General features: G+C 48.4%; 1 protein-coding gene and 1 long non-coding RNA gene across 3 annotated transcripts in view; both read right to left on the bottom strand.

Annotated features, from left to right (window-relative positions):
• RBFOX1 (RNA binding fox-1 homolog 1) overlaps nt 1–1,935 on the bottom strand; it is a 2,485,711-nt gene extending 2,483,776 nt beyond the window's left edge. Inside the window, exon 1 of one of the 2 annotated variants that reach the window (XM_077985562.1) lies at nt 1,501–1,935. In XM_077985562.1, the coding sequence (XP_077841688.1) occupies nt 1,501–1,830 (330 nt within the window). In that variant the 5' untranslated portion in view covers nt 1,831–1,935. The remainder of the gene's footprint in view (nt 1–1,500) is intronic. The other variant, XM_077985561.1, reaches the window with a different exon arrangement.
• A 2,777-nt stretch (nt 1,936–4,712) lies between these two features.
• The window catches only part of LOC114674368 (uncharacterized), a 118,822-nt gene continuing 100,578 nt past the window's right edge, over nt 4,713–22,956 (bottom strand). Inside the window, exons 4-6 of the long non-coding RNA XR_013411534.1 lie at nt 12,541–12,780; nt 12,101–12,216; nt 4,713–6,621 (exon numbers count right to left, since the gene is read on the bottom strand). This is a non-coding gene — a long non-coding RNA (uncharacterized LOC114674368). The remainder of the gene's footprint in view (nt 6,622–12,100; nt 12,217–12,540; nt 12,781–22,956) is intronic.

The following is a 22,956-nucleotide window of genomic DNA, read 5'->3' as shown; positions in this document are numbered from 1 at the left end:
TGGTAGAGATGAGGCTTCACCACTTGCCAGTTGCCCAGGCTGGTCTCAAACTCCTGGGCTCAAGCGATCCTCCCCACTCGGCCTCTCAAAGTGCTAGGATTACTCCGTCACTTCACTGCATTCTGATATCCTGGTCTTTCGCAGAGTCCACGTAAAAGAGGGAGGTAGAGGGAGTGACAAGGACTTCACGCAATAAAGTTTCCCAGTGTTACACTACCATTGTAACTGTGTCCCGGACCAGGACCTCTCCCTTCTCATCCTTTCCGTGATGGGTCCTGGAAAACCTTCCAGAGAACTGTCCTTCTCCGGGGATCTCAAACAAAATTCACCTGAGTTCAGTGTCCAGGTGACCCAAGCTCTGAATGCAGTAACGTGCACGGGGAGATAAGGATGTCACCATGACCAAGCCTCCCAGACAGCATCCGGCAGCATCTCCAAGCCTGGGCAGGGGGACTCTGATGCAGCCGACGGCGAGGAGGGCTGCCCGTGCTGCCTAAATGGGTTCAGAATTGAAGGCCGCCCTCTCTCCCATGTGGGGCTCATTAACCACGAATCAAATTATTAAGACAAGCCCAGCTGAGCAAATGGTCAAACATAAAAACATTTGCAAGGAACAAAGAGGTCAACCCCATTATCCATCAAAAACCATCAAGGTGGCAGCCCTCACTGAGGGGTACAGCTCTCCAGGGGGCCCTCGTCTCCCCTCCAAACCCATGTGCCTCCCCAGCGGAAGGCCAGCAAAGCCACACAGGAAGAGTTGGGGGTAGGAAAGCAGAAAGTGAACCCCAGGAGGCCAGGCTGGCCACGAAGCCCCATCCCACACACACAGGCCGGGTGACTCAGGGGCACACGTGTGCGGGACACAGGGCGCTCACGGGGACGGCGCCCCGGGGGATGCGAGGAACTTTGCCTCTCTGTCCCTCTCTGTGGGAATGGAAAGAGGAGAGCGATTTCTGGGATGGAAGCCATCTGCCTCCTCTCAACTCTCGCTGCCCAACCAGAATGGGAAGAAAAACAGGAAGATGCGGGGCAGGTGAGGAGCTGGGTGAGCGCTGCCAGCCCGCAGCCCAGCAGAGCGGGGCTTGGCCAAGCCTGGCGCCAGGGACTTCCCCCCACCCCCTCCACAAGCCCCTCGCCAGGTGAGAGGCACCGACAGAGTCCCAGACAGATGCCCCAGACAGGATGCCCAGCGCAACCCCCGCCCCTTCCCCTGCTGGGGGCCCCCGAGACGCGGGGCTCCCCCTCCCCTTTTCGCCAGCCGCAGAGTCCAGCGGGTCTCACGGCCAGGGACGTCGTGGGAGAATCAGGAAGTCGAAGCCACACACCGGAGAAGGGGCAGCTGGCGTCTCGGAGGCCGTCACAAGCCGTCACTCCGCGCCCGCGGGAGTTGCCGCTCAGTTACCAACTTCAACCCGGGGCCGGCCACGGAGCCTCCCGCCGCCCCCACCCTGCGCCCCCGCCACCCCCGCGCCCCCGGACCCCCGCGCCCCCGTCACTTACTCCTCTGCCGTCGCCACCTGTCTGGGTGCCGGTCTCCTCCCTGCCTGGCCGCGGCGCGTCCTCCCCGTCCTCGGGCTGTGCGCTTCCCCCCTCCAGCCCCAGCCGCAGCCTCTTCTCCTCCGGAGGGACATCGTCCTCCTCCCTCCTGGGCCGGCCATCCCTGCCTCGGGGCTTGCCCGTGGCTTCGGAGCTGCCGGAAGGGCTGGCCATGGCTCCGGGGGCTCTACCTGCACTTGGGGAAGAGGAAGGACCCGGCGCGAGCGGCCTCTCGGCGGAGCTGGGGCGTCTGAGCGCGGGCTCGGTGCGTCCGCGCGGCGCTGAGCTGGGCATCGGGGCCGGCGCGGGCTCCTTCGCGGGCCGCTCCTGGCTCTCTGGCGCCCTCTGCTGGCCTCTCGCGAGCACCGCGGACACGCCGGGCCCGAGCCTGCGCCGCGCTTACCTGCCCCGGCCCAGGCTGTCGCTGTCCCCTGCCGGTGGTCAGGCCCTGCACCTCCTCCCCGCCCCAGCCAGGTTGCATCCTCATGGTCTCCCTGCCTCAAGGAGGAGGGAAGAGAAGGGATGCCCCGAGAGGGTGGACATCGGCCACAGCCACCTTGTCTGCTCTTACCCTGTGTCTTGCATGATTTGGAGGTGGTGGGAAAACCGAGGCTGCTCAAAACTCGTGGAGAATTCCGCCTGCAGGATGACATGAATGCATCTTCAATAGCCTGCCAATAGATATTTTTTGAGCGTCACTGTGGACCAGGCGCGGTGATGGGGGAGGGGATATTGTGGTGAACATGACAGGCATTGCCTTCACCCAGTGGGGCTCAGCGCTGGGTGAGAAGGCATTGAGAATGGACATTGTCAGTTGGGCAAAAGGAGGCCAAGGAGAAGTGCTGGGTGCATGGGAACTGAAAAAGACAGGAGGCTCAGCAGGTCTTGGAGCTGGGAGAGAAACAGTAGCGGCGGCTGTTCCAAAGGAAGCAACAGCTGAGAAATGTCTCAGAGTTGTTCTCAGCCCAGTGCAGGGTGTTCAGGCAGAGGGAATAGCGTGTGCAAAAGCCCAGAGGCTGGGAAAGAAGCAGAGAGAGGACTGTGAGGCTGGAGCGTGGTGAGCAAGGGGAGAGAGGTGTGGTGGGCAGACAGATCGGCTGGGACCCCACCGTGCGGGGACAGAGGAGATACGGGATCCTTGCGGGCCCCCAGCCAGGGCTCAGGCACAGAGACAATGCAGGTGGGCAAAGGGAGGAGACGTGGAGAAATATTTTGGAGGCAAGCACCGATGAATGAGCCCAGGATGCACCCTTAGTGTCAGTGTGGAGCTCCTTCCTTGGCTGTGTGATGAGCTGAACCGGGGGTATTTTCTGGACATTGAGGTGCTACACCCAGAGTCCAGGACAGGCTAAGTGGGCACCAGCAGCTCGTGGCCTACCTCAAAAGCAGGAGAGACAGGGGAGGCCGGGGAGGCCAGGGAGCCAGTGGAGGAAGGAGACACTGGGGAGGCTGTGTCCTTTCCACGATTCTGCCCAGGATCCTAGGCCCCTGTACTCCCTGAGCTCTCCCACCCCAATCGCTGGAACCATGTTGCACAATTGTCTCCCCACTAAGCCCCCGATGGCTGCCCCTACCCTGCTGTGCTCCCTATTTCATCCCTAACAGCTCTCACAGTGGGCAGCACATAGTAGGTGCTCAGGACACACTGGTGGGAGAACACATGGATGTGCTCAGCACCTTCCTCTCTCCTCCAGCTCTCCCCTGTCCCGAAATAATTCTGATAATGACACACAGGCTTTGAGACCCTCTTCTATTACTTCTCATATGCTAATCCATCTATACCTCACAGCAGCCCTGGGGGTGGGTGTTATTAGGGTGCCCATTTTACAGAGGAGGAGACTGAGGCATAAAGAGAGTAAATGACATAGGCACACTACAGGGGCTGGGGCCAAGTGACCGCAGCACTCAATCCCCAAAGGCAAGGGGGACGCAATTACCATAAAGGACAGCAGACTCAAAGCTGCAACCCGAATAGCCTGACTCGCAGACCTGCGGTACCCCCTGATCGTGGCGTTCCTAGAAGTGAAATAGATAAGAAGCCTGCCACATTTGTACTCGATCTGTGTTTGCAGAAGCGTTCTAGGTCAGGTGAGCAAAAGTCTAACCTGAATCATAAAAACAGAGCCACAGTTCCCAGTCGATTCCCAGACATAAGCCAGTTCACAGACCCGGAGTCCCTTGTCTGAATGGGAAGCCAGGTCCCCTCCAGAAAGGACTCTGCTCCATTGCCAAAAATTTATACTTTCTCCCAGCCTGCCCTTAAAGGAATATGCAGCCTTTTACCAGGATAACTGAACAGGGGAATAGGAACTAATGAGACCTGTGCAGGATCACTGGACACAAGCTCTGAACTGGCACTAGGGCGAGATGAGGGTCTACCAGTCAGAATAGGCATTTTGGAGGTCAGGTGAATGTTAGTACAAGTTCATGTCATGGTAGATCCATTGGGTCTCCAAACCCATCCTCTGGTTATATACAAAGTGGCAATGCTGACATTGAAATTCAGGGCATCCAACATAGCGGCTGTTCTCTTACTCATGAAACATTCTGACATCTCTGGAAACAAAACCACAATTCAGGGTTCCAGTCCACACCCACGCAGCCTGACCCAATTCCAGTGCCCAAGGTCACAGTGTCAACCCCATCTTTTGCAGCATTTAAACTAGGCAGGAAAATTAAGGACAATTAAAAGGACATGGGCCACCAGCTAGTCATAGACTCTCTCTGGTATGTATCATAAATATTTGCCTTCCTGAGGTTCAATTTGGACAGACTTTGTCCCAGTCTGCAGCATACCTTGACATGATCGGCTTATCTATTCGTCTCTTCTTTTTTTTTTTTTTTTTCCAGACAGGATCTCACTCCCTTGCCCAGGCTGGAGCGCAGTGGCACAATCATGGTTCATTGCAGCCTCAACCTCCTGGACTCCATCAATCATCAATACTCAACCTCCTGAGTAGCTGGGACTACAGGCATGCACCACCAAGCCCAGCTAATTTTTGTGGGTTTTGTAGAGGTAGGGTTTCTCTGTGTTGTCCAGGCTGGTCTTGAACTCCTTGGCTCAAGCGATCTGCTCATGTTGGCCTCTGAAAGTGCTGGGATTACAGGTGTGAGCCACTGCACCCAGCCTCCTCTTCCTCTTGATGGTGAATTCTGTAAGGGCAAAGGCTCATTCATTTTTGTTGTTTAATGAATAGGCTTTATTTTTTAGAATAGCTTAAGCTTTACAAAAAAATGAGCGGAAAGTATAGTGCTCCCATATGTGCCCTCAAATCCTCCCATCCCGTTTCCCCTGTTGTTAACATGTGGCTTTAATATACTACATTTGTTGCAGTTGATGGGTCCATATTGATATATTATTGTGAAGTCCGTAGTTTAGGTTTCTCTCCTGGTGTGTTGCACATTCTTTGGATGGATGTGATCATCCACCATTGTATCCACCATTACAGTGTCACACAGAATAGTCTCAATGCCCTAAAAATCTCCTGTGCTAAGCTGGTTCATTCTTGAATCTCCATTGCTTTTGCATTGTGCCAAGTCCTCAGCTGGGGCATGTGGCTGTTGAAGGGATGGATATTGCAAAAACTGCTGCCAAATGTTTCCATCCTGGACGAGTAAAGGAAAGTGGCCCTGATGTTTTAAAAGGCCTGACATCAAAAGAAAGGGTGTGAGTTTACCAGGCCACTGGGATTAGCCCCCCAAGGGACCATTTCCTCAACTTGATCCGATGATCAAGGCAGCAGAAGGTCCAGAACAAAGGGGATCCCTTTTACTCTGACCTAGGACAAATGTCTGTAAATTCTTCGAGAGCTCAGAAAATGTCAACATCTGGGCTAACAGACAAAAGTGGAAATGTCAGCCGGGCGTGGTGGCTCACGCCTGTAATCTCAACCCTTTGGGAGGCCAAGGCGAGCAGATCATGAGGTCAAGAGATCGAGACCATCCTGGCTAACACGGTGAAACCCTGTCTCTACTAAAAATACAAAAAATTAGCCGGGCGTGGTGGCGGGTGCCTGTACTCCCAGCTACTGGGGAGGCTGAGGCAGGAGAATGGTGTGAACCCGGGAGGCGGAGCTTGCAGTGAGCCAAGATCGCGCCACCGCACTTCAGCCTGGGCGACAGAGCGACACTCAGTCTCAGAAAAAAAAAAAAAAAAAAAGTGGAAATGTCTGAGAAAAAAATAGTTCTTTTTCTATCAGTCTAAGAGTAGAATTCTCACCACCTCAGGTGCAGATGTAATAAATAAGTAATAAAGCAGCAAGCAGAAGTGATGGAAACCATGAAAAAGATTGTGGATATCTGAAGGAAGACACGGCTTCCGCATCAGTGGGGTCTTTAGGCTCCCGCCATAACCCCCACACCCACAGAGAAGATGCGTCTGACCCCAGTGAGTACCTGGGTCCCGCCACAAGTAGACCCCAAGATGATGACTCCAGTGCAAGAGGTTTACTTAGGGGTGATGCTGGGAAACCCTGGTGATAGCCTGGGGATATGGGATGAATATGGAGAAGGGAAGACAGCTGTAAAAGGTTAACCTCTCAGTGACTCCTGTGGGCATCCCAGGACTTAATCCAACCGAGAGAGCATGTAGAAGGTGCACCTCAGACATCCCGCCTAGGTCTGCAGGAGCTGGGCCATTCCTACCCGAAAACTCACCAGGCACAACTCAGAGATACTCCTTAGAGGGTCTTAATTTCCAAGTACTTTCAACAAAGTGGCATTGGTGGCCACAGAGAGCTTCAGGCAAAAGTGGCCGGTGTGCACAGGAATAGTAAGGCCACTGAGAACATCTGCTATGGACCCAAACCCAGACATAACCAGGCTGGCTCCAGCCAGACACGGAGCAGGGTGGCATCAGAAGGATGGCAGAGCAGTGACAAGGACACTTCTTGGGCAGGTCTCGAGGACGTCTGGATTCTCCCCTTCCACCGTGGAGCTAGAAGGCAGGTAGCTCAGCCAGGGCACTGCAGGCCGAACTCCAATCGAGTCTAGGCTTCAGCCTTTGTAACTGCATTAGCTCAGGCAGGGGCTGGACCTCTAGAAACCTCAGTTTCTTCATCTGTGAAATGGGCATCACGACAGTACCTGGTAGGATTGTTACGAGAATTTAACAAAATTATGCATGTAAAGCTCTAATCCTGACACCTAATAAAGGTTCAAAAATTGTTTGTTTTTAAGTATCATTAACCCACGCACTTTTTTTTTGTTTGTTTGTTTTTGTTTTTGAGACAGAGTCTCACCCTGTCACCCAGGCTGGAGTGCAATGGTGCAATCTCGGCTCACTGTAACCTCTGCCTCCTGGGTTCAAGAGATTCTCCTGCCTCAGCCTCCCGAGTAGCTGGGATTACAGGTTTGCGCCACCACACCCGGCTAATTTTTTGTATCTTTAGTAGAGGTAGGGTTTCACCATGTTGGCCAGGCTGGTCTTGAACTCCTGACCTTGTGATCTGTCCGCCTCGGCCTCCCACAGTGCTAGGATTACAGGCATGAGCCACCGCGCCCGGCCAGCCCACGTACCTTGCTTATAAAGAAGGTGAGGCTCATCCTGAAGTTGGATGAGATCCTGGTGAAGAGGAGGAGGGAGACTGAATGCTGATGAGACTGTGCGTCAAGGTTGGGAAGTTGGAGGCAAGGGCCGGGGAACAGCTGCAGCTCACTGTGCAGCCAGATCGGCCATTAGAAGCTTCGAGACCCATATCTTAAGCTGGTCATGAATTAGGGCGTGAGGAAAATAAACCCCAAGGCTTGGCTTCCCCGCTGAAATCCCTCTTGAAAACTTTTAGTCGTTTAGGAGGTGAGGGGAGAAACCCAGCAGTTAGAACTACCCTCTTCCCCCAAACGCCTGCCTTAGATTCTCAGTTGAGTCCCCAAGACTCTATCCGGATGAGACAGTTGCTCTCCCAGAGCTCCCGCCCGTCCACCCTACACAGGTGACCCCATAAGAGTAGACCCCTGAACTCAAAGTGTAGCTGCTTTCTCTCCAATGAGAAATCCCAGTGGGGGTAATGATTTACCCCACACACACACGCCCATAATTTCTTCAGGCAACTGCCCACAATTGACTCCTGATACCATCTGCAAACCACCTCCTGAGTGGTCATTAGCGGCTGGCCATGACCCCAAAGCCAGCCGTACCCCCAAAATACTGAACTGACAAGTCAGCATTTCTGTGGCCCTGCATGGCTGCTGAGAATTCCATGAGTCCCATCTTACTTTCCATCTTACTGGGGCCAGGGTGCCTCACTCTTCCCAGCCCATACTCCCAGATGCCTGCCTATCTCTGCTTATAGTTTCTCAGCTTTCACCTGATTTGGAACATGTTTGTCTCTATGTGGCCAGCACCTGTAAATTACACAGGGATTACAGCATTCCCCAGAAGAGAGCGTTAAAGGCAATGCCCACACAGCCAGTGTGTGTATGAGACAGCACTGGGGAAGGAGGAAGGCCCCTTCAACCCAACACCATCCTGTCTTCACCCATCAGACAGCCTCAAATGGGGCCAAGGACAGCCATGGGATGAGAACAGTGAGTCCCAGAACAGGCAGAGATTCTGGGCTCAGAAGCTTCTGTACAGATCCACAACAAAGCACTCTTGGGACTCTCAGACTCTCCACATCTCACCATCACCAGAGTTCAATTTTTTTTTTATTTATTTGTAAGCTTTCTGTCAGCCCAACCATGGTGCTGCTGGAAATTGATTGATTGATTGATTTTTTTTTTTTTTTTAGAGACAGGGTCTCACTCTGTCTGTCGCCCTGTGCCCAGGCTGGAGTGTGCAGTGGTGCAATCTCAGCTCACTGCAGCCCTGCAGTCTCTGCTTCCTAAGGTTTAAGTGATCCTCCTGCCTCAGTCTCCCAAGTAGCTGGGACCACAGAGGCATGCCAAGATGCCTGACTAATTTTTTTTTTATTTTTTGTAGACAGGGTCCCTCCCTGTGTTGCCCAGGCTAGTCTGAAACTTCTGGGCTTGAGCAATCCTCCTGCTTCAGCCTCCCAAAGTTCTGGGATTACAGGCATGAGCCACCACACCTGGCCCTATTTTTAATGTTAAATTTTATTGTTAACTATCAAGATGCAAATAACACTCCAGTGTGATTCCAGGTTTGAAAATGTCACTTTTTACCCATTTTACCTTTAAATCTGGGATGTGACTAGAATCTCATGTTTTATTCTTCTCTTCCCAATGATTATTGCAATCTAGCTCTTCATCTACTTAAATGATTCATGTAAAGGGATATCTGAGGTCTCTCCAGCATCCTAGCACCTAATTTTTTTCCTCCTCAGCTTTAAACCTACTTAGTGAGCAGACATCTGCAGGGACAAGAGAACAAACGTCAGACATCAGCATTTATCTAAACTATGGCTGCGAGCCCTTCTGAGAGGCATCTTGGGTATTTGGGTACATGGATATTTGTCTTGATTATCTGAATCTCCCCTCCTCTTGTTCTCCTGAAATGGGCACGATCAGGCCGGGTGCGGTGGTTCACGCCTGTAATCCCAGCACTTGGGGAGGCCGAGGCGGGCAGATCACACGAGGTCAGGAGTTCGAGACCAGCCTGGCCAACCTGGTGAAACCCCGTCTCTACTAAAAATACAAAAATTAGCTGGGCGTGGTGGCACACGCCTGTAGTCCCAGCTACTCAGGAGGCTGAGGCAGGAGAATTGCTTGAATCCAGGAGGCAGAGGTTGCAGTGAGCCAAGACCCTGCCATTGTACTCCAGCCTGAGCAACTAGCGTGAAACTGTCTTAATAGAAGGAGAAGAAGAAGAAGAAGAAGAAGAAGAAGAAGAAGAAGAAGAAGAAGAAGAAGAAGAAGAAGAAGAAGAAGAAGGAGGAGGAGGAGGAGGAGGAGGAGGAGGAGGAGGAGGAGGAGGAGAAGGAGGAGGAGGAGGAGAAGGAGGAGGAGGAGAAGGAGGAGGAGGAGAAGAGGAGGGGGAAGAGGAGGGGGAAGAGGAAGGAGAAGAAGAAAGAAGAAGAAAGAAGAAAGAAGAAAGAAGAAAGAAGAAAGAAGAAAGAAGAAAGAAGAAGAAGAAGAAGAAGAAGAAGAAGAAGAAGAAGAAGAAGAAGAAGAAGGAGGAGGGGGAGGGAATGGGCATGGGCTGTGTCTCATTGTTTCCTGCCGTGGGGTGCTGATTGCTGCAGGAGCCTTTTAATACATGCAACAGCTCTTCCAACAAAGACAAATCCCTGCCTTCTCTCTGATGTCGCTGCACTGTAAATTGCAGTTTAGAGAAGAGAGCGTTAAAGGCAATGCCCACACAGCCAGTGTGTGTATGAGACAGCGCTGGGGAAGGAGGAAGGCCCCTTCAACCCAACACCATCCTGTCTTCACCCATCAGACAGCCTCAAATGGGGCCAAGGACAGCCATGGGATGAGAACAGTGAGTCCTAGAACAGGCAGAGATTCTGGGCTCAGAAGCTTCTGTACGGATCCACAACAAAGCACTCTTGGGACTCTCAGACTCTCCACATCTCACCATCACCAGAGTTCAATTTTTTTTTTTATTTATTTGTAAGAGTCAGGTTCTCACTCTGTCACCCAGGATGGAGTGCAGTGGTGCAAATGTAGCTTACTGAAGCCTTGGACTCCTGGGCTCAAGCGATCCTCCCGCCTTGGCCTCCCAAAGTGCTAGAACTACAGACATGAGTCACTGTGCCTGGCTGGGAGCTTGACTTTTAAGAACCCACTTTTGTGGGTCACATTTTTTCCTAGAAAATTGTATTTAATGTATTGTGTGAAGAAGCCATTAAGATGGGTTGTTCTGGGCAATGAGATAAAAACCCATTATAGTTCACTGAATTATTGAACCCTGAGAGGGAGATGTGATTCTGGACCCATGACCCCTCAAAAAGGCAAGAACCACCAAACTGTGCATTTATGCCAATATTTGATATACCTTGATCTTGGATATGACCAAAGAAAGGAGGAAAGGGAAAATGTCCTATTTTGGGTGCCTACACTGTGTGGGGGCACTTTGTGTGACCTCTCTTATTTCTTTCTTGAGCTACTGAAGTGACTATTATCAACAGCCCCATTTTTCACATAATGAAACTGAGGACAGGAAGCACACATTAGTTCCCAATGCTTTCTAGTTGACAAGAGGCACGGTAATGTAGGGACAGAGGAAAAGTGTCCTTTCTGCCCATGGAAGGCTCACTGAAATGACTGATAAATAAACAATACACAGGAGAAAAAAAAGGCATACATATTTCTTGGTGTGTATATGGACATGGGAGTCCTGCAAATATGAGGCTCAAAGAGAGACCAGGTCATTGAGGCTTAAATACTATTTTCTTAGGGGGAAGGGAAATAAAGGGCCTGGAGGTAATTTTAGGGACAGTATGTAATTTCTAAGGAAAATTAATGAGCCCAAAGAACAATGGCCTGGGACAACATCCCTCAGAACTCTAGGGGAGGTGGTGGGAAGGTGAGGGGCAGAAGTTCACTGTGAGCAAAGGTTGTCTTATTATGCAGATAAGGTCTCCCAGATAATCTCTTAGAGCTGCCCTCAGAAGAATAGATGAAAATCTGTCTCAGCATGGTGACGACTTTTAGTCTCTTCTCTTCTCTGGTGGTTATTCAATGAGATTCCCAGGGAGGGGGTCTTAAGACAATTGCATTTCTTTTGGAAAGAAGTTTCTTTAGTCAAATAAAATTTCAGAGAGAGTCCCTCCCTGTGTTTGAGAAAAGAAAGAGGATCAGAGATGGGGAGCAGGGGTAAGTCAAAGAGACCTTGGTTCTGAGACTTATTTCTGAGGCCTTCCTATTTCAGTTCAAAGCATTCAGTACGTCAAAGTGCCAAATTTTGAGTTATCATTTCCTGAGCCACAACAGTAATATCAGTAAAATAATAATAGCTGATATTCACTATTTGCAATAGCAAAGACATAGAATCCACCTAAATGCCCATCAATGATAGATTACATAAAGAAAATGTGGTACATATCCACCATGGAATACTATGCAGCCATAAAAAGGAATGAGATTATGTCATTTGCAGGGACATGGTTGGAGCTGGAAGCTGTTATCCTCAGCAAACTAACACAGGAAGAGAAAACCAAACTCCACATGTTCTCACTTATGAGTGGGAACTGAATCATGAGGACACATGAACACTTGGGGGGAACAACACACACTGGGGCCTGTTGGTGGAAGAGGCAGAGCATCAGGAAGAATAGCTAATGGCTGCTGGACTTGATACAAAGGTAATGGAATGATCTGTGCAACAAACCACCATTGCACACATTTACCTATATAACAAACCTGCATGTGTTGCACATGTACCTCTAAACTTCAAATAAAAGTTGAAGAAAAAATAATAGCTGGTATTTTTTAAATCTTACTCTGTGTCAGGCACTGTTCTAAACAGCCTATGTATATTAGTTCATTTAATCATCCTTATAGGCCAGGCACAGTGGCTCATGCCTGTAATCCCAGAACTTTGGGAGGCCAAGGCAAATGGATGACATAAGCCCAGGAGTTGGAGTTTGAGACCAGCCTGGGCAATATAATGAGACCTCATCTCTAAAAAATACAAAAATTACACAGGAGTGGTGGCACGCACCTCTGGTCCCAGCTACTAGGGAGGCTGAGGCAGGAAGGTCACTTGAACCTTGGAGGTGGAGGTTGCAGTGAGTGCTGATTGCATCACTACACTCCAGCCTTGACGACAGTGAGACCCTGTCTCAGTAAGAAATAAAAATAAATAATCTTTTTTACAACCCATTAAGGTGGATATTGTTATTATTCCCATTTTACATATAAGGAAGATGAAGCTCTGAGAAGTTCAACAACTGGTCCAAGGTCACCCAGCTAGTAAAGGATAGAGCTGGGACTCGCATCTCACTGGTCTGCCTCAAGCCCACGCTCATAACCTCTCAAAGACACTTACCTTCCAGAACTTTCTGGGGAATCACTATAAGATCAAGTTGACTGCTTAGGACCAGCAAGGACCATGGTGCATTGTGTAATAATTTCAGGGTGGAGATTAACAAAAAGCCTTACCCTTCATTCTGTCATCTTCCAATACCAGTCACAACCCAGGGTCCTCCACATCTGCATCAGTAACAAAACAAGAAGAAACCTCACCCAAGACCACAGTGAGGGTCAGAAATGACTTCAATGCAGGCATGTCTGGCTCCTGAGCCTGAGCTCTGAGGCACCATGCAGCCACATGCCCATCATCTTCTACTCCTGCATGGAAATCCCTGAGCTTCGTGGAAGCCAGCAAGATCCCAGAAGTCCCTGTGAAGCACAGAAGGCAGACAGCAAACCCTTGGTTACCCCCAGAAGATTAAACTAGAGCAAACCAAATAGGCAACCACGGGGATTCAGGAACACCCTTGATCATCAAAACAGAGTAAAAAATCCCCCATCCCCTTGGGCTGAGCTAGAAGCCAAGGCCTCAGAAGACAGGACAGAAGCATCTTTCATTGTCCCTCCCACAGAGCTACCAGCCTCCTGCACTGCGAGCAAAGCTATGGTGTCCCCATGGGCAAGGCTGCCTATGTCTGTGCCCCAACTACGCTGCCCTGCTGTTTTATAGGCACAAGTAAGATGATATCCCAAGCAATCCCTCCAACATGGAGTAAAATTCATGTAGTAATAATCCCTGTTCTTATGCATACACATACACACACACATGCACACATAATTTAAGCCTCCTCGGGAAGTGAACAAAAATGCTGGCCAAAAAAAAAAAAAAAAAGCTGTGTGTCTCCACAACATGAACCTGCGGCATTGGCATTTGACCCCTAATCTAGGCAGGAGTTAGCATCCTATCAGCCACCCCCCCTTCTCTCTCTTTCTCTCTTCTCTCTCTCTCTCTCTCTCTCTCTCTCTCTCTCTCCTTCTCTTTCTCTCGCTTTCTCTTCCTCCCTCCCTCCCTCATCTCTTTCTCTCTCTCTCCCTGCCTCTGCATCTCTGTTTCTCTCTCCCTCCCTTTCTCTTTCTCTCTCTCTCCCTCTGTTTCTCTCTCTTCCTTCCTCCCTCCCTCGTCTTTCTCTCTCTCTCCCTGCCTCTGCATCTGTTTCTCTCTCCCTCCCTTTCTCTTTTTCTCTCACTCTCCGTTTCTCTCTCTTCCTCCCTCCCTTTCTCTCCCTCCCTCCCTCTCTCTTACTCCCTCCTTTTTTCTTTCTCCTTTCCTCCCTCCCTCTCTTTGTCTCCCTCCCTCCATTCCTCTCTCTCTTCCTGTCTCTATCCCTTTTTCTCTCCCTCTCTCCCTCCTTTCTCTTTCTCTCTCTTTCTCTCTCTCTGTTTCTCTCTCCCTCCCTCTCCACCACCTCTCTCTCTCTCTCTCTCTCTCTTTCTCTGTGTGTGTGTGTGTGTGTGTGTGTCATATTTCTTGCTGGCTGTGTTGCTGCCTCCAAGTCCTTTGCAGGGCACTTGTACTTCAGCACCACGGCCAGAGCACATTTCCCCTTTCCCTCCCAGGCAGTGGATGATTGCAGATTTCTGAGACTTCCCCTCCTCCCCCTCCATCCCTCTCACTCCCACTTGCTCCCTCCTCTGTACCCCTTCTTCCTTTCTCTCTTTTCCTCCTCTTGCTTTGGTGCTGTTGAACACACCTGTAGTGATGACAAAGGTGTGCCCAAGGCGGGAAGCTTCTATGACAGATACAGGGACACCACCCAGCTGGCCAAGAAAATACAGCTTATGCGGGTCCTAGGCACAAGCACCACCTGGGAACATCTTGTCTGGGTTCTGATGTCTGACTGATTTGGGCACCAAGCCCCTGGAAAAGAGACAAAGAACCAAAAGGGTTCAATACTGAAGTCCACACTGTACACATTGGTCCCAGGCTGCACTAACTCAAAACATGACATGTCCTATCCTACTCCAGGGCAGGGAAAACACTGGAGAACAAAAAGGCAAGGAAATAAGGACGTGGTTGGGTGCACTGGCTCATGCCTGTAACCCCAGAACTTTGCGGGGGCGGCCAAGGTGGGAAGATCATATGACCCAGGATTTCCAGACAAGCCTGGGTAACATAATACAAAAATTAGCCAGATGTGATGGCATGTGCTTATAGTCCCAGCTACTCGGGAGACTGAGTGGGGAGGATCACTTGAGCCAGGGAGGTCGAGGCTGCAGTGAGCCATGGCTGCACCACTATACTCCAGCTTGAGTGACAGAGGGAGACCCTGTCTCACCAAAAAAAAAAAAGAAAAAAAAAAGTAAGGATTCACATTCTTTCTTACTGCCCACATTTTACTTCTCTCTCTTACTCCTACTTGCAACTTGAAAAGGAGAGTCTGTGTTTTGTACACCCAAATGTGCATACTGTGCTGTGTGTGCATATATGCTGAAGGTGAGGGGTGGGGGTTAGACAGAGAGAGGTGTCCATGAACAATCCTAGTAGCAAAATGAGAGGCAGGCCAGGTCAGTCTGCAAGCGGAACACAGAGCAGCAGACATTTATCCAATGGGGAAGAGGCTCATTCATTTCTTCTGTGCAAATAATGAAAAAAGAACTAACATTTGTGAGCAACTGATATGGCCAGGCACTGTTGATTGCTTTGTATGCCTCATGCCATCCAGTCGTGACACCTTGATGAGGCAGGCACTGTTCTCATTACACAGATGAGAATGCTGAGGCTCAGAGTGACTGAGCAACGTGACCAGGGATCAGGATCACACAGCTACTAAGTGGCAGACATATACATGAGGGTACAGAAGGCAAGCGCAACATAAAGAAAAGAAACTCATCCTGTTTGAGAAGTTACATGAATTCGAGTGCAGCAAATGTAGAGATTATTTTTCCCCTCTCTTCTGATCTCAACAAAGAATTTTTATGAAGACAGTGCTGATTGTTTATTCTCTATGAGTGCGAAGTACCAACGTAAAGGAAAGTGACTTCAATTAAACCATACATGGGCCGGGCATGGTGGCTCACACCTGTAATCCCAGCACTTTGGGAGGCCGAGGTGGGCGGATCACCTGATGTCAGGAGTTTGAGACAAGCCTGGCCAATATGGCAAAACCCTGTCTCTACTAAAAACATAAAAATTAGCCAGGTGTGGTAGAATGCATCTGTAATCCCAGCTACTGGGGAGGCTGAAGCAGGAGAATTGATTGAACCCTGGAGGCGGAGGTTGCAGTGAGCCGAGATCACGCCATTGCATTCCAGCTTGGGTGACAGAGGGAGACTCTGTCTGAAGAAAAAAAGAAAATTAAAGCATACATGACTTTAGTTGGATAAATGTCAGGCCTTACCATCAGGGTCATTTGGGGTTAGTCGGTTGGTTCATTTTGTTTATAAGCTGGGATATGGCTCCTGTGATGAAAGCAGCACAGGAGAAGGAAGTTGGGAGACTTAAATTTGAATTCTGAGTCTTCCGCTAATTTGAGGGTGACCTTGGGCAAGCTGCTCCAGTTTCTTGGGTTCTAGCCACCCATCCTTCTACTGCCAAAAAGGAGGGGCTCTGAGCAGGTTATCTGATGATCCTTCCAGCTATGACATCAGCTTATGTTCCCAAAAGCTGCTGTACGATGAGGCCTCCTGCCCTTCAGGAGCCAAAACAAAAGACATACTGGACCATTTCATCTCCACCAGGAGCTTAAGGAACGTTGGAGGCCACGTCTAACCTCAGTCCCCCAGGAAAATGCTGTCTGAGCCTGCCCAGAGTGCAAGCGGCCCCCAATCCCTTCAGAAGCCAGCCACGCACCGCCCCACTTCAGGTGCCCATCCATCAGCTGGGTTTCCTGGGGAAACAGAGCTCATTCTTAAGCTCTCTTTTATGGCTTTTACCCAGAATTGATTTGAATAAATCAGTCTAATGCTCTCTCTACAATGGAACCAATTGTAAAAGAGCTTTATTTGCTCAGCTCTGAAAGCAGGTTGGAGCTGCCTTCTTCCCACTGCAAGACTGATGGAGAAAAAGGAAGCACACTCAGTGAATTTGACAAAGGAGAATTCCTCGAAAGGGGTGGGAGGGAGCCAAAGCCCCCCACCCAAGGATTCCCCAGCAAAGGGAACCCACACTTGCAGGACCCACGCCTGGAGAAAGAGGCCAGAGGTGACCAAATGGGATTTATCTGCGCCTGATGCTAACACCGATACCTACTATGGTCAGCTGCAGGCTTAGGGAAGCAAGTCGTCCCTGACAACGTCTGTTCCCCGCTTCTTCCTCTCTCAAGACACAGCAAGAACTAAACTCTCCTGAGCTTTTCTGACGCTCCAGGCACTGTGCCAAGTCTCAAGGGCACCTCCAATCCAACGATCCCAAACACAAGGGTTTTCTTTCCACTCTGCAAATGCCCTCAATGTTTTGCTTACCCCAGAGCCTTTGCGAGCCCTGTTCCCTCTGCCTCTCTCCAACTCCTACACATACGCCCGTGTCTGTAAGCCTGGCTCCTCCTCCTTCATACCTCTTCCAATTCCACTTCCTCCTAAGGGCATTTCCCAAACACTCCAGTATAAATGAGGTTCTCACTATTATTCTCTCAATCCTGTTCTTTTGCTCCTGAACCACTTTATAGCACAGAGGCAAGATGGTGTTTTATTCAGAGACACAGGTTTGGGAGCCAGAGGCCTGTGGAGCCCCTGCTACTCCTCTTATTAGCTGAGGACCTTGGACACATACTTAATTTTTCTGTGCCTTAGTTTACTCAGCTGTAAAATGGGGATTATAAAAGCACCCATGTCTTGGGGCTGCAGTAAGGATTAACTGAGCTGACACCCTGTCAAGGGCCCAGAAACGTACCTGGCATGTAGAAAGTCCTCAGTAAACGTTTGTTATTATTTCTGCTGCGACTGTTTGATTTACCTCTACTCCCCACCAGCCTGTGCACATCATGAGCTGACAGCCGGATCCTTCTGTTCATCAAAACAACCCCAGGGCCGAGTTCAGTGCCCGGCACACATAGGTACTAAAAAAAAAATATATGTTGAATGAATGGAAATTTCCTTTGTTTTGTTATGTTTGCTTCATACGCACTTCAAAGAGACCAAGTGGAAATGGCATTGATTTTTATCATTTTATAGATGAAAAACACTGAGTCTGGAAACCTCAATGTATCCAAGCCTGGCTGATCGAGCGTCCAAGCAAGGCAAAAGCCCATGCGCAGTGCTTTTCCCACCAGGGGACAAGAAATAGAAACCTCAAACTGCCCCTTCACCCTCAGGGACCACTGGGACTCCGCTGAGGTCACTCCCAGCTTGGCTGAGGCCACCGCACCTCAGCAGTGAAGAGGTTACAGTTCAGCCCAGTGTCTGGGGAATGAGGCTTCTAGGGCTGTCTGCAAACTTGCCCCACCTGCCCTCCCAGGGGATCTTGATGGGTTGCAATGAGCAAACTAAAAGCTCTGGCTGACAATGCATGAGGTGAGGGCCACGAAGTCAGTGATGCTGAGGCTGAGGACCAAGAGCTCGAAGAGTCCTCTCTCCCTGCAGCAAGAATGAACATATTGACCAGAGGGACCCATTACCCACAAAGGAAGGACAGCCTTGCATCCAAAGGAGCGCACTCAGGAAGCAGCTTGACCCCCATAGGCAAGTAGAGGTGGGGACCACAGAGACTTTTGTGCACTATTATCCCAGTGTTCTTGGCAAAGGGCTGCCCTTGATAGCCATCTCTTGAATGACTGCACGAATACACTGGTGGTTGAATGAATCAAGGGTTGAATACATGGATCACAGCAATAATAAAAAACCTATCTGTTGGCCAGACATGGTGGCTCACGCCTGTAATCTCAGCACTTTGGGAGGCCAAGGCAGGTGGATCGCTTGAGCCCAGGAGTTTGAGACCAGCCTGGGCAACATGGCAAAACCCCATCTCTATTAAAAATACAAAAATTAGCCGGGCACCCACCTGTAATCCCAGGTACTTGGGAGGCTGAGACACGAGAATCGCTTAAGCCTGGGATGCAGAGGTTACAGTGAGCTGAGATCTCACCACTGCACTCCAGCCTGAATGACAGAGCGAGACTCTGTCTCAAAAAAAAAAAAAAAAAAAAAAAAAACCTATCTGTGTCCAGCTTCATCCTTCCTCCTCATCAGAATCCTGATTTTGGGAGTAGTATATCATAATGGCTAACAGGGTAGACTTTGAATCCAGCCTGCCCGAGTTCAAATCCAAGTTTCACCACTCACTATGTGACATTGAACAAGTTATCTAACCCTTCTGTGCCTTGGTTTCCCCACCTGCAAAATGGAGAGGCTAATCCCTTCCTAATGGAATTGTGCGGTTTAGTTGAGTTTATATATAAATTACTTGCAACAGTGTCTGGCATGTAGTAAGTACTCAAAATATGTGCTAGCTGTTACTGTTGCCATACTGGCTTTTGTCCGTATGTTTATTATTTTCAGCCTTATTTGATTTGCCTCTTGCTATAAGCTTCCTTGAGCCCTTCTGGGGAAGAAGCAGAACACAAATCAATTTAATAAATGAACTACTCAAATATAACATTTACAGGGTGGACTTAATCTAACAGATTTTCTCCTAATAAGACACATTTGCAAATTAAACTGTCTAATTTGGTGATATCTTTCAACACGTTAAGTGCACATGCCCTCTGCCCAGCAATCTCACTTCTGGGGACTGATCCTCGAGACACATCCACATGAGTGAGCCCAAATGGTACACGAGGAAATTTTACTGCAGCACCGTTTAGAAAAGCAAACAACCAAAACAATCGACGTGTCCATGATGGGGGTTCGGCTAAATGAATTTATGACATAGTCATAAAGCAGGATATGCGCAGCTACTAAACACTGGAGCAAGCTTTTATGCGCCAACATAGAGAGATCCTTAGGACATATGGCTTCTGAAAAAAAGAAGCTGCCCAATGTTGTATAGAGCATGACTCATTTGTGCTTCTAAATATATGTGTACTCATACTTAAACCCATACACATATGTACACATGCACACACAGATACGTACCACGGTCATTATATCTACATTTTACAGATGAAGACACTAAGACCTAGATTTTGGATTTTGTTTTTTTAACCCCAAATGACAGTCACTGTCTTTTAATTTAAAAAAAAAAAAAAAAAAAGTACGGCCGAGCACAGTGGCTCACGCCTGTAATCTCAGCATTTTGGGAGGTGGAGGCGGGCAGATAACTTCAGGTCAGGAGTTCGAAACCAGCCTGGCCAACATGGTGAAACCCCGTCTCTACTGAAATATACAAAAATTAGCCAGGTGTGGTGGCAGGAGACTTAATCCCAGCTACTTGGGAGGCAGAGACAGAAGAATCGTTTGAATCCCGGAGGCGGAGGTTTCAGTGAGTTGAGATGCAGCCATTACACTCAAACCTGGGGGATAAGAGCGAGACTTCTCTCAAAAAAAAAAAAAAAATACAATCTACTTATATTTAGTGTAAGTGATATGCTTGATTTTGATCCTTTGATACTGCTTCATGCTTGTTATTTATTTTCCTTTATTTCCTATTTTCATTTTTCCCTGCTTAGAACAAGCTATTGTTTGCTCCCTTTTCTCTTTAGGAATTGACTTTCCCTTTCCAAGCATTCATAAACATGTTTCTCTATCATTCTATGGGAAAAAGATGCCAACCCCTGCCCTCACCAAATGTTTTCATTCCTTCTTTTTCTGCCCGCCTCTTCTCAATAAGATGAGGTCTTTTTAAGGCTTCCACCAAACTCCTTCCACCACCCTCTTAGTTTTGCTGAGGAATGTTCTAACTGGAGCCGTTGGGTATTTCTGTTTTCATGAAAACAATTCAAGGCCGTGTTTCTGCCTTATGTGTTGAAACCACCCTCTTTCTCCGGATTGAGTAATACATTGAAGCTTTCCAGATTTAACCAATAAGTTAACTTGCAAACAGAAGAAACACAATTCTAAACCAGTTTACGTTAAAATGCTGGCGACTTATGTACCCCGCAAGTTTGAGGGGATGGTCCTAGCTTCAGGCTTAGCTGCCTCTAGGTTCAAATACTGTCATCAGGGTCCGCTGTATGTCTCTCTCTTTATCCCTCAGCTCCACTTTGCCTTATTATCAGACAAGCTTTATCCAGATGGACATAAGACGACAGTTCACGGTCTCAATGCTGTGTCCTACACAAAGCCCTCAATGCCAACTTAGTAAAACGCATCTTTCCCACAACCTCTGAGAAAAGACTCATGGAAAGCCGTGATTAGCCCATTCTTAAGAGTTATCCATTCCTGGACCAATCAATGTGGCCAGAAGGATTGAGTCCTCTGATTGGATGAGGCTGAGTCATGTGACCTCCCTGAACCACATAAACTGAATCATATTGTTCTGAAAATAGGAGAAAGTGGTTTGCAAAAAAGATGAGGTGTTGGCCTACCTTGTGTACCTCGTGGTCAACAAGCATAATCTGAAGAATCCAGGAACTCACAAAGGATTCTAAGAGGTCACAAAGATTGATGCCATCAGGCCCCAAAACTTCCACAGGAGTGTCAAGAGAAAAAATACCTGGATCACTCAGGTGCCCTCTCCTCAGTTTTCCTCTGTCCAGGCTTGAAGAACTACAGCCATTTCCAAGTTCTAAAAGGACAGCTAGGGGAGTTATTTGTTTGTTTATTTGTTTGCTTTGATTTCAGAAAGATGCGAACTCCAGGATCTCTTGAGAGGCTGCCAGGTAAGAAACCATGTGGTTAAAATTCACTCTTGAAGCCTACGCTCATGATAAATGCAATCATGGCTTCATATATCTGGCATCAAGAAACAGTAATCTTTCAGCAAAAACTCTCACTTGGTGTATTTTTCTCAGCCTTGTCACAAGACCTTCCAATTTAACCCGAAGACACTCCTGAGTTAGTAGGAAGCTCAACAATATTTCTTCCCTGACAAATCCCTGTACTTCAGCTCCAGCTATCTCTGGGAATGCAAGGTGACTCCTTGTTGGGAAAATACTGCATTTGTCCCTTCCACGGTAAAGGGCTGTTGCTCATCGTATATAGTGAGGTTTTTCCAAGAAAGAGAAACATGTCCCATTTGCTCCATAACCTAAGAAGAAAACAAAACCCAGATTCGCACAAATAGAAGAAGGTTGAATTCTGCTTGTTATTCTCAGCTTTGAGACTGCATTGATTACTTCTAGACAAAAAAAAAAAAAGTTGTTTCTAATATACAGTCACCCTGCATTAGATTTATGTACTTGAGCTTAAAAGAAGCCAAGTAAAGTTATCTGTTCTTGTTGTACCTGATTAACCTCAATACACAAATCATACTAATCAATAGTTAATTAAAAATGTGGCACTACCTCACCCCTATGCAAACGTGACCCATCTTGTATATCACTAAGTTAAAAGCCATGCTGGACATCCTCTAAAGCAACATAGAATTGTCCAGACAAGAAAATAAACATATTTCCAAACTATTTCTATGTAAGGACCTCAAATGTAATGTTTGACTATACTTGTAACTTGGGGCCATCCCAGAGAAGCCACCTTGCAATGGCTCATTTTAGGTGTCAGTTTGACTGTATTAAGGAACACCTACAGAAAGCATTATTTGGGGGTGTGCCTATGAGCACTCTGGAGGTGTTTCCAGAGGCGATTCGTGTGTGAGTCTGCTTGGACTAAGGAGGGAAGATCCACTCTCAGCGTGGGTGGGTACCATCCAATCAGTTGAGGACCCTGACAGGACAAAAACCGAGGAAAAGCAAATGTGTCTCTATCTCCTGGAGCTGGGACACACTCTCCTTCTCCTGCCCTTGGACATCAGAACATCAGGCTTCCTGATTTCCGGACTCTGGGACTTAACACCAGCAGCCCCCTGGGTTCTCAGGCTTTTGGCCTTGGACTGAGAGTTACACCATCATCTTCCCAAGTTCTGAGGCCGTTAGACGCAAGCCAGGCTACCAACATCCCAAGGTCTCCAGCTTGTAGACAGTTTGTCGTGGGACTTCTCAGCCTTCATACTCACATGAGCCAATTCCCCCAGTAAGTCCATTTTTGTGTATCTGTTTATACATGATGGGTTCTGCCTCTCTGAAGAACCCTGACCAATACACGCCTCATTTGGTACACAGATCTTCCCAGTCTTGGAATCAGTACTTCCTTGACCATGCTGCCTGTATCCTCTGCACATTTAAGGTTTGTGGAGATGCTCTCATGGTGATTTGAAGTACTGCGTTTCCATTTTCAAATTTTCTCCAGGCTGAGAGCCTGTGAACTCACCCTCACCCTGATCTCATCTTCACTCATGCCTTCAAAACTACCATCAAGAACAATCAGGCAGAACTGATTTATTTGTCATCTCCTGGGTTGCTGGTAACTCTTAGTGAGTCTCTTTATTTTAACTTCACACTCATTTCTGCCATAACAAAAGCATATATTTTATTGATAAATGTTTCTGTACCCCGACTTATTCCAAAGAGGACTTGAAATGGCTAGGAAAATAGTACATTGGAAATAGCTTTGTCAGAATTACCCGTTTTATGGATTCAGTTCACGGTGATTTCTTCCAGTGGCCGTGTCTGTGACCCC

Source organism: Macaca mulatta, chromosome 20 (assembly GCF_049350105.2).
Source record: "Macaca mulatta isolate MMU2019108-1 chromosome 20, T2T-MMU8v2.0, whole genome shotgun sequence".
Classification (NCBI taxonomy): Eukaryota; Metazoa; Chordata; class Mammalia; order Primates; family Cercopithecidae; genus Macaca; species Macaca mulatta.
Note: the sequence above shows the minus strand (reverse complement) of the source record. Positions and strands in the feature narration are given on the sequence as shown.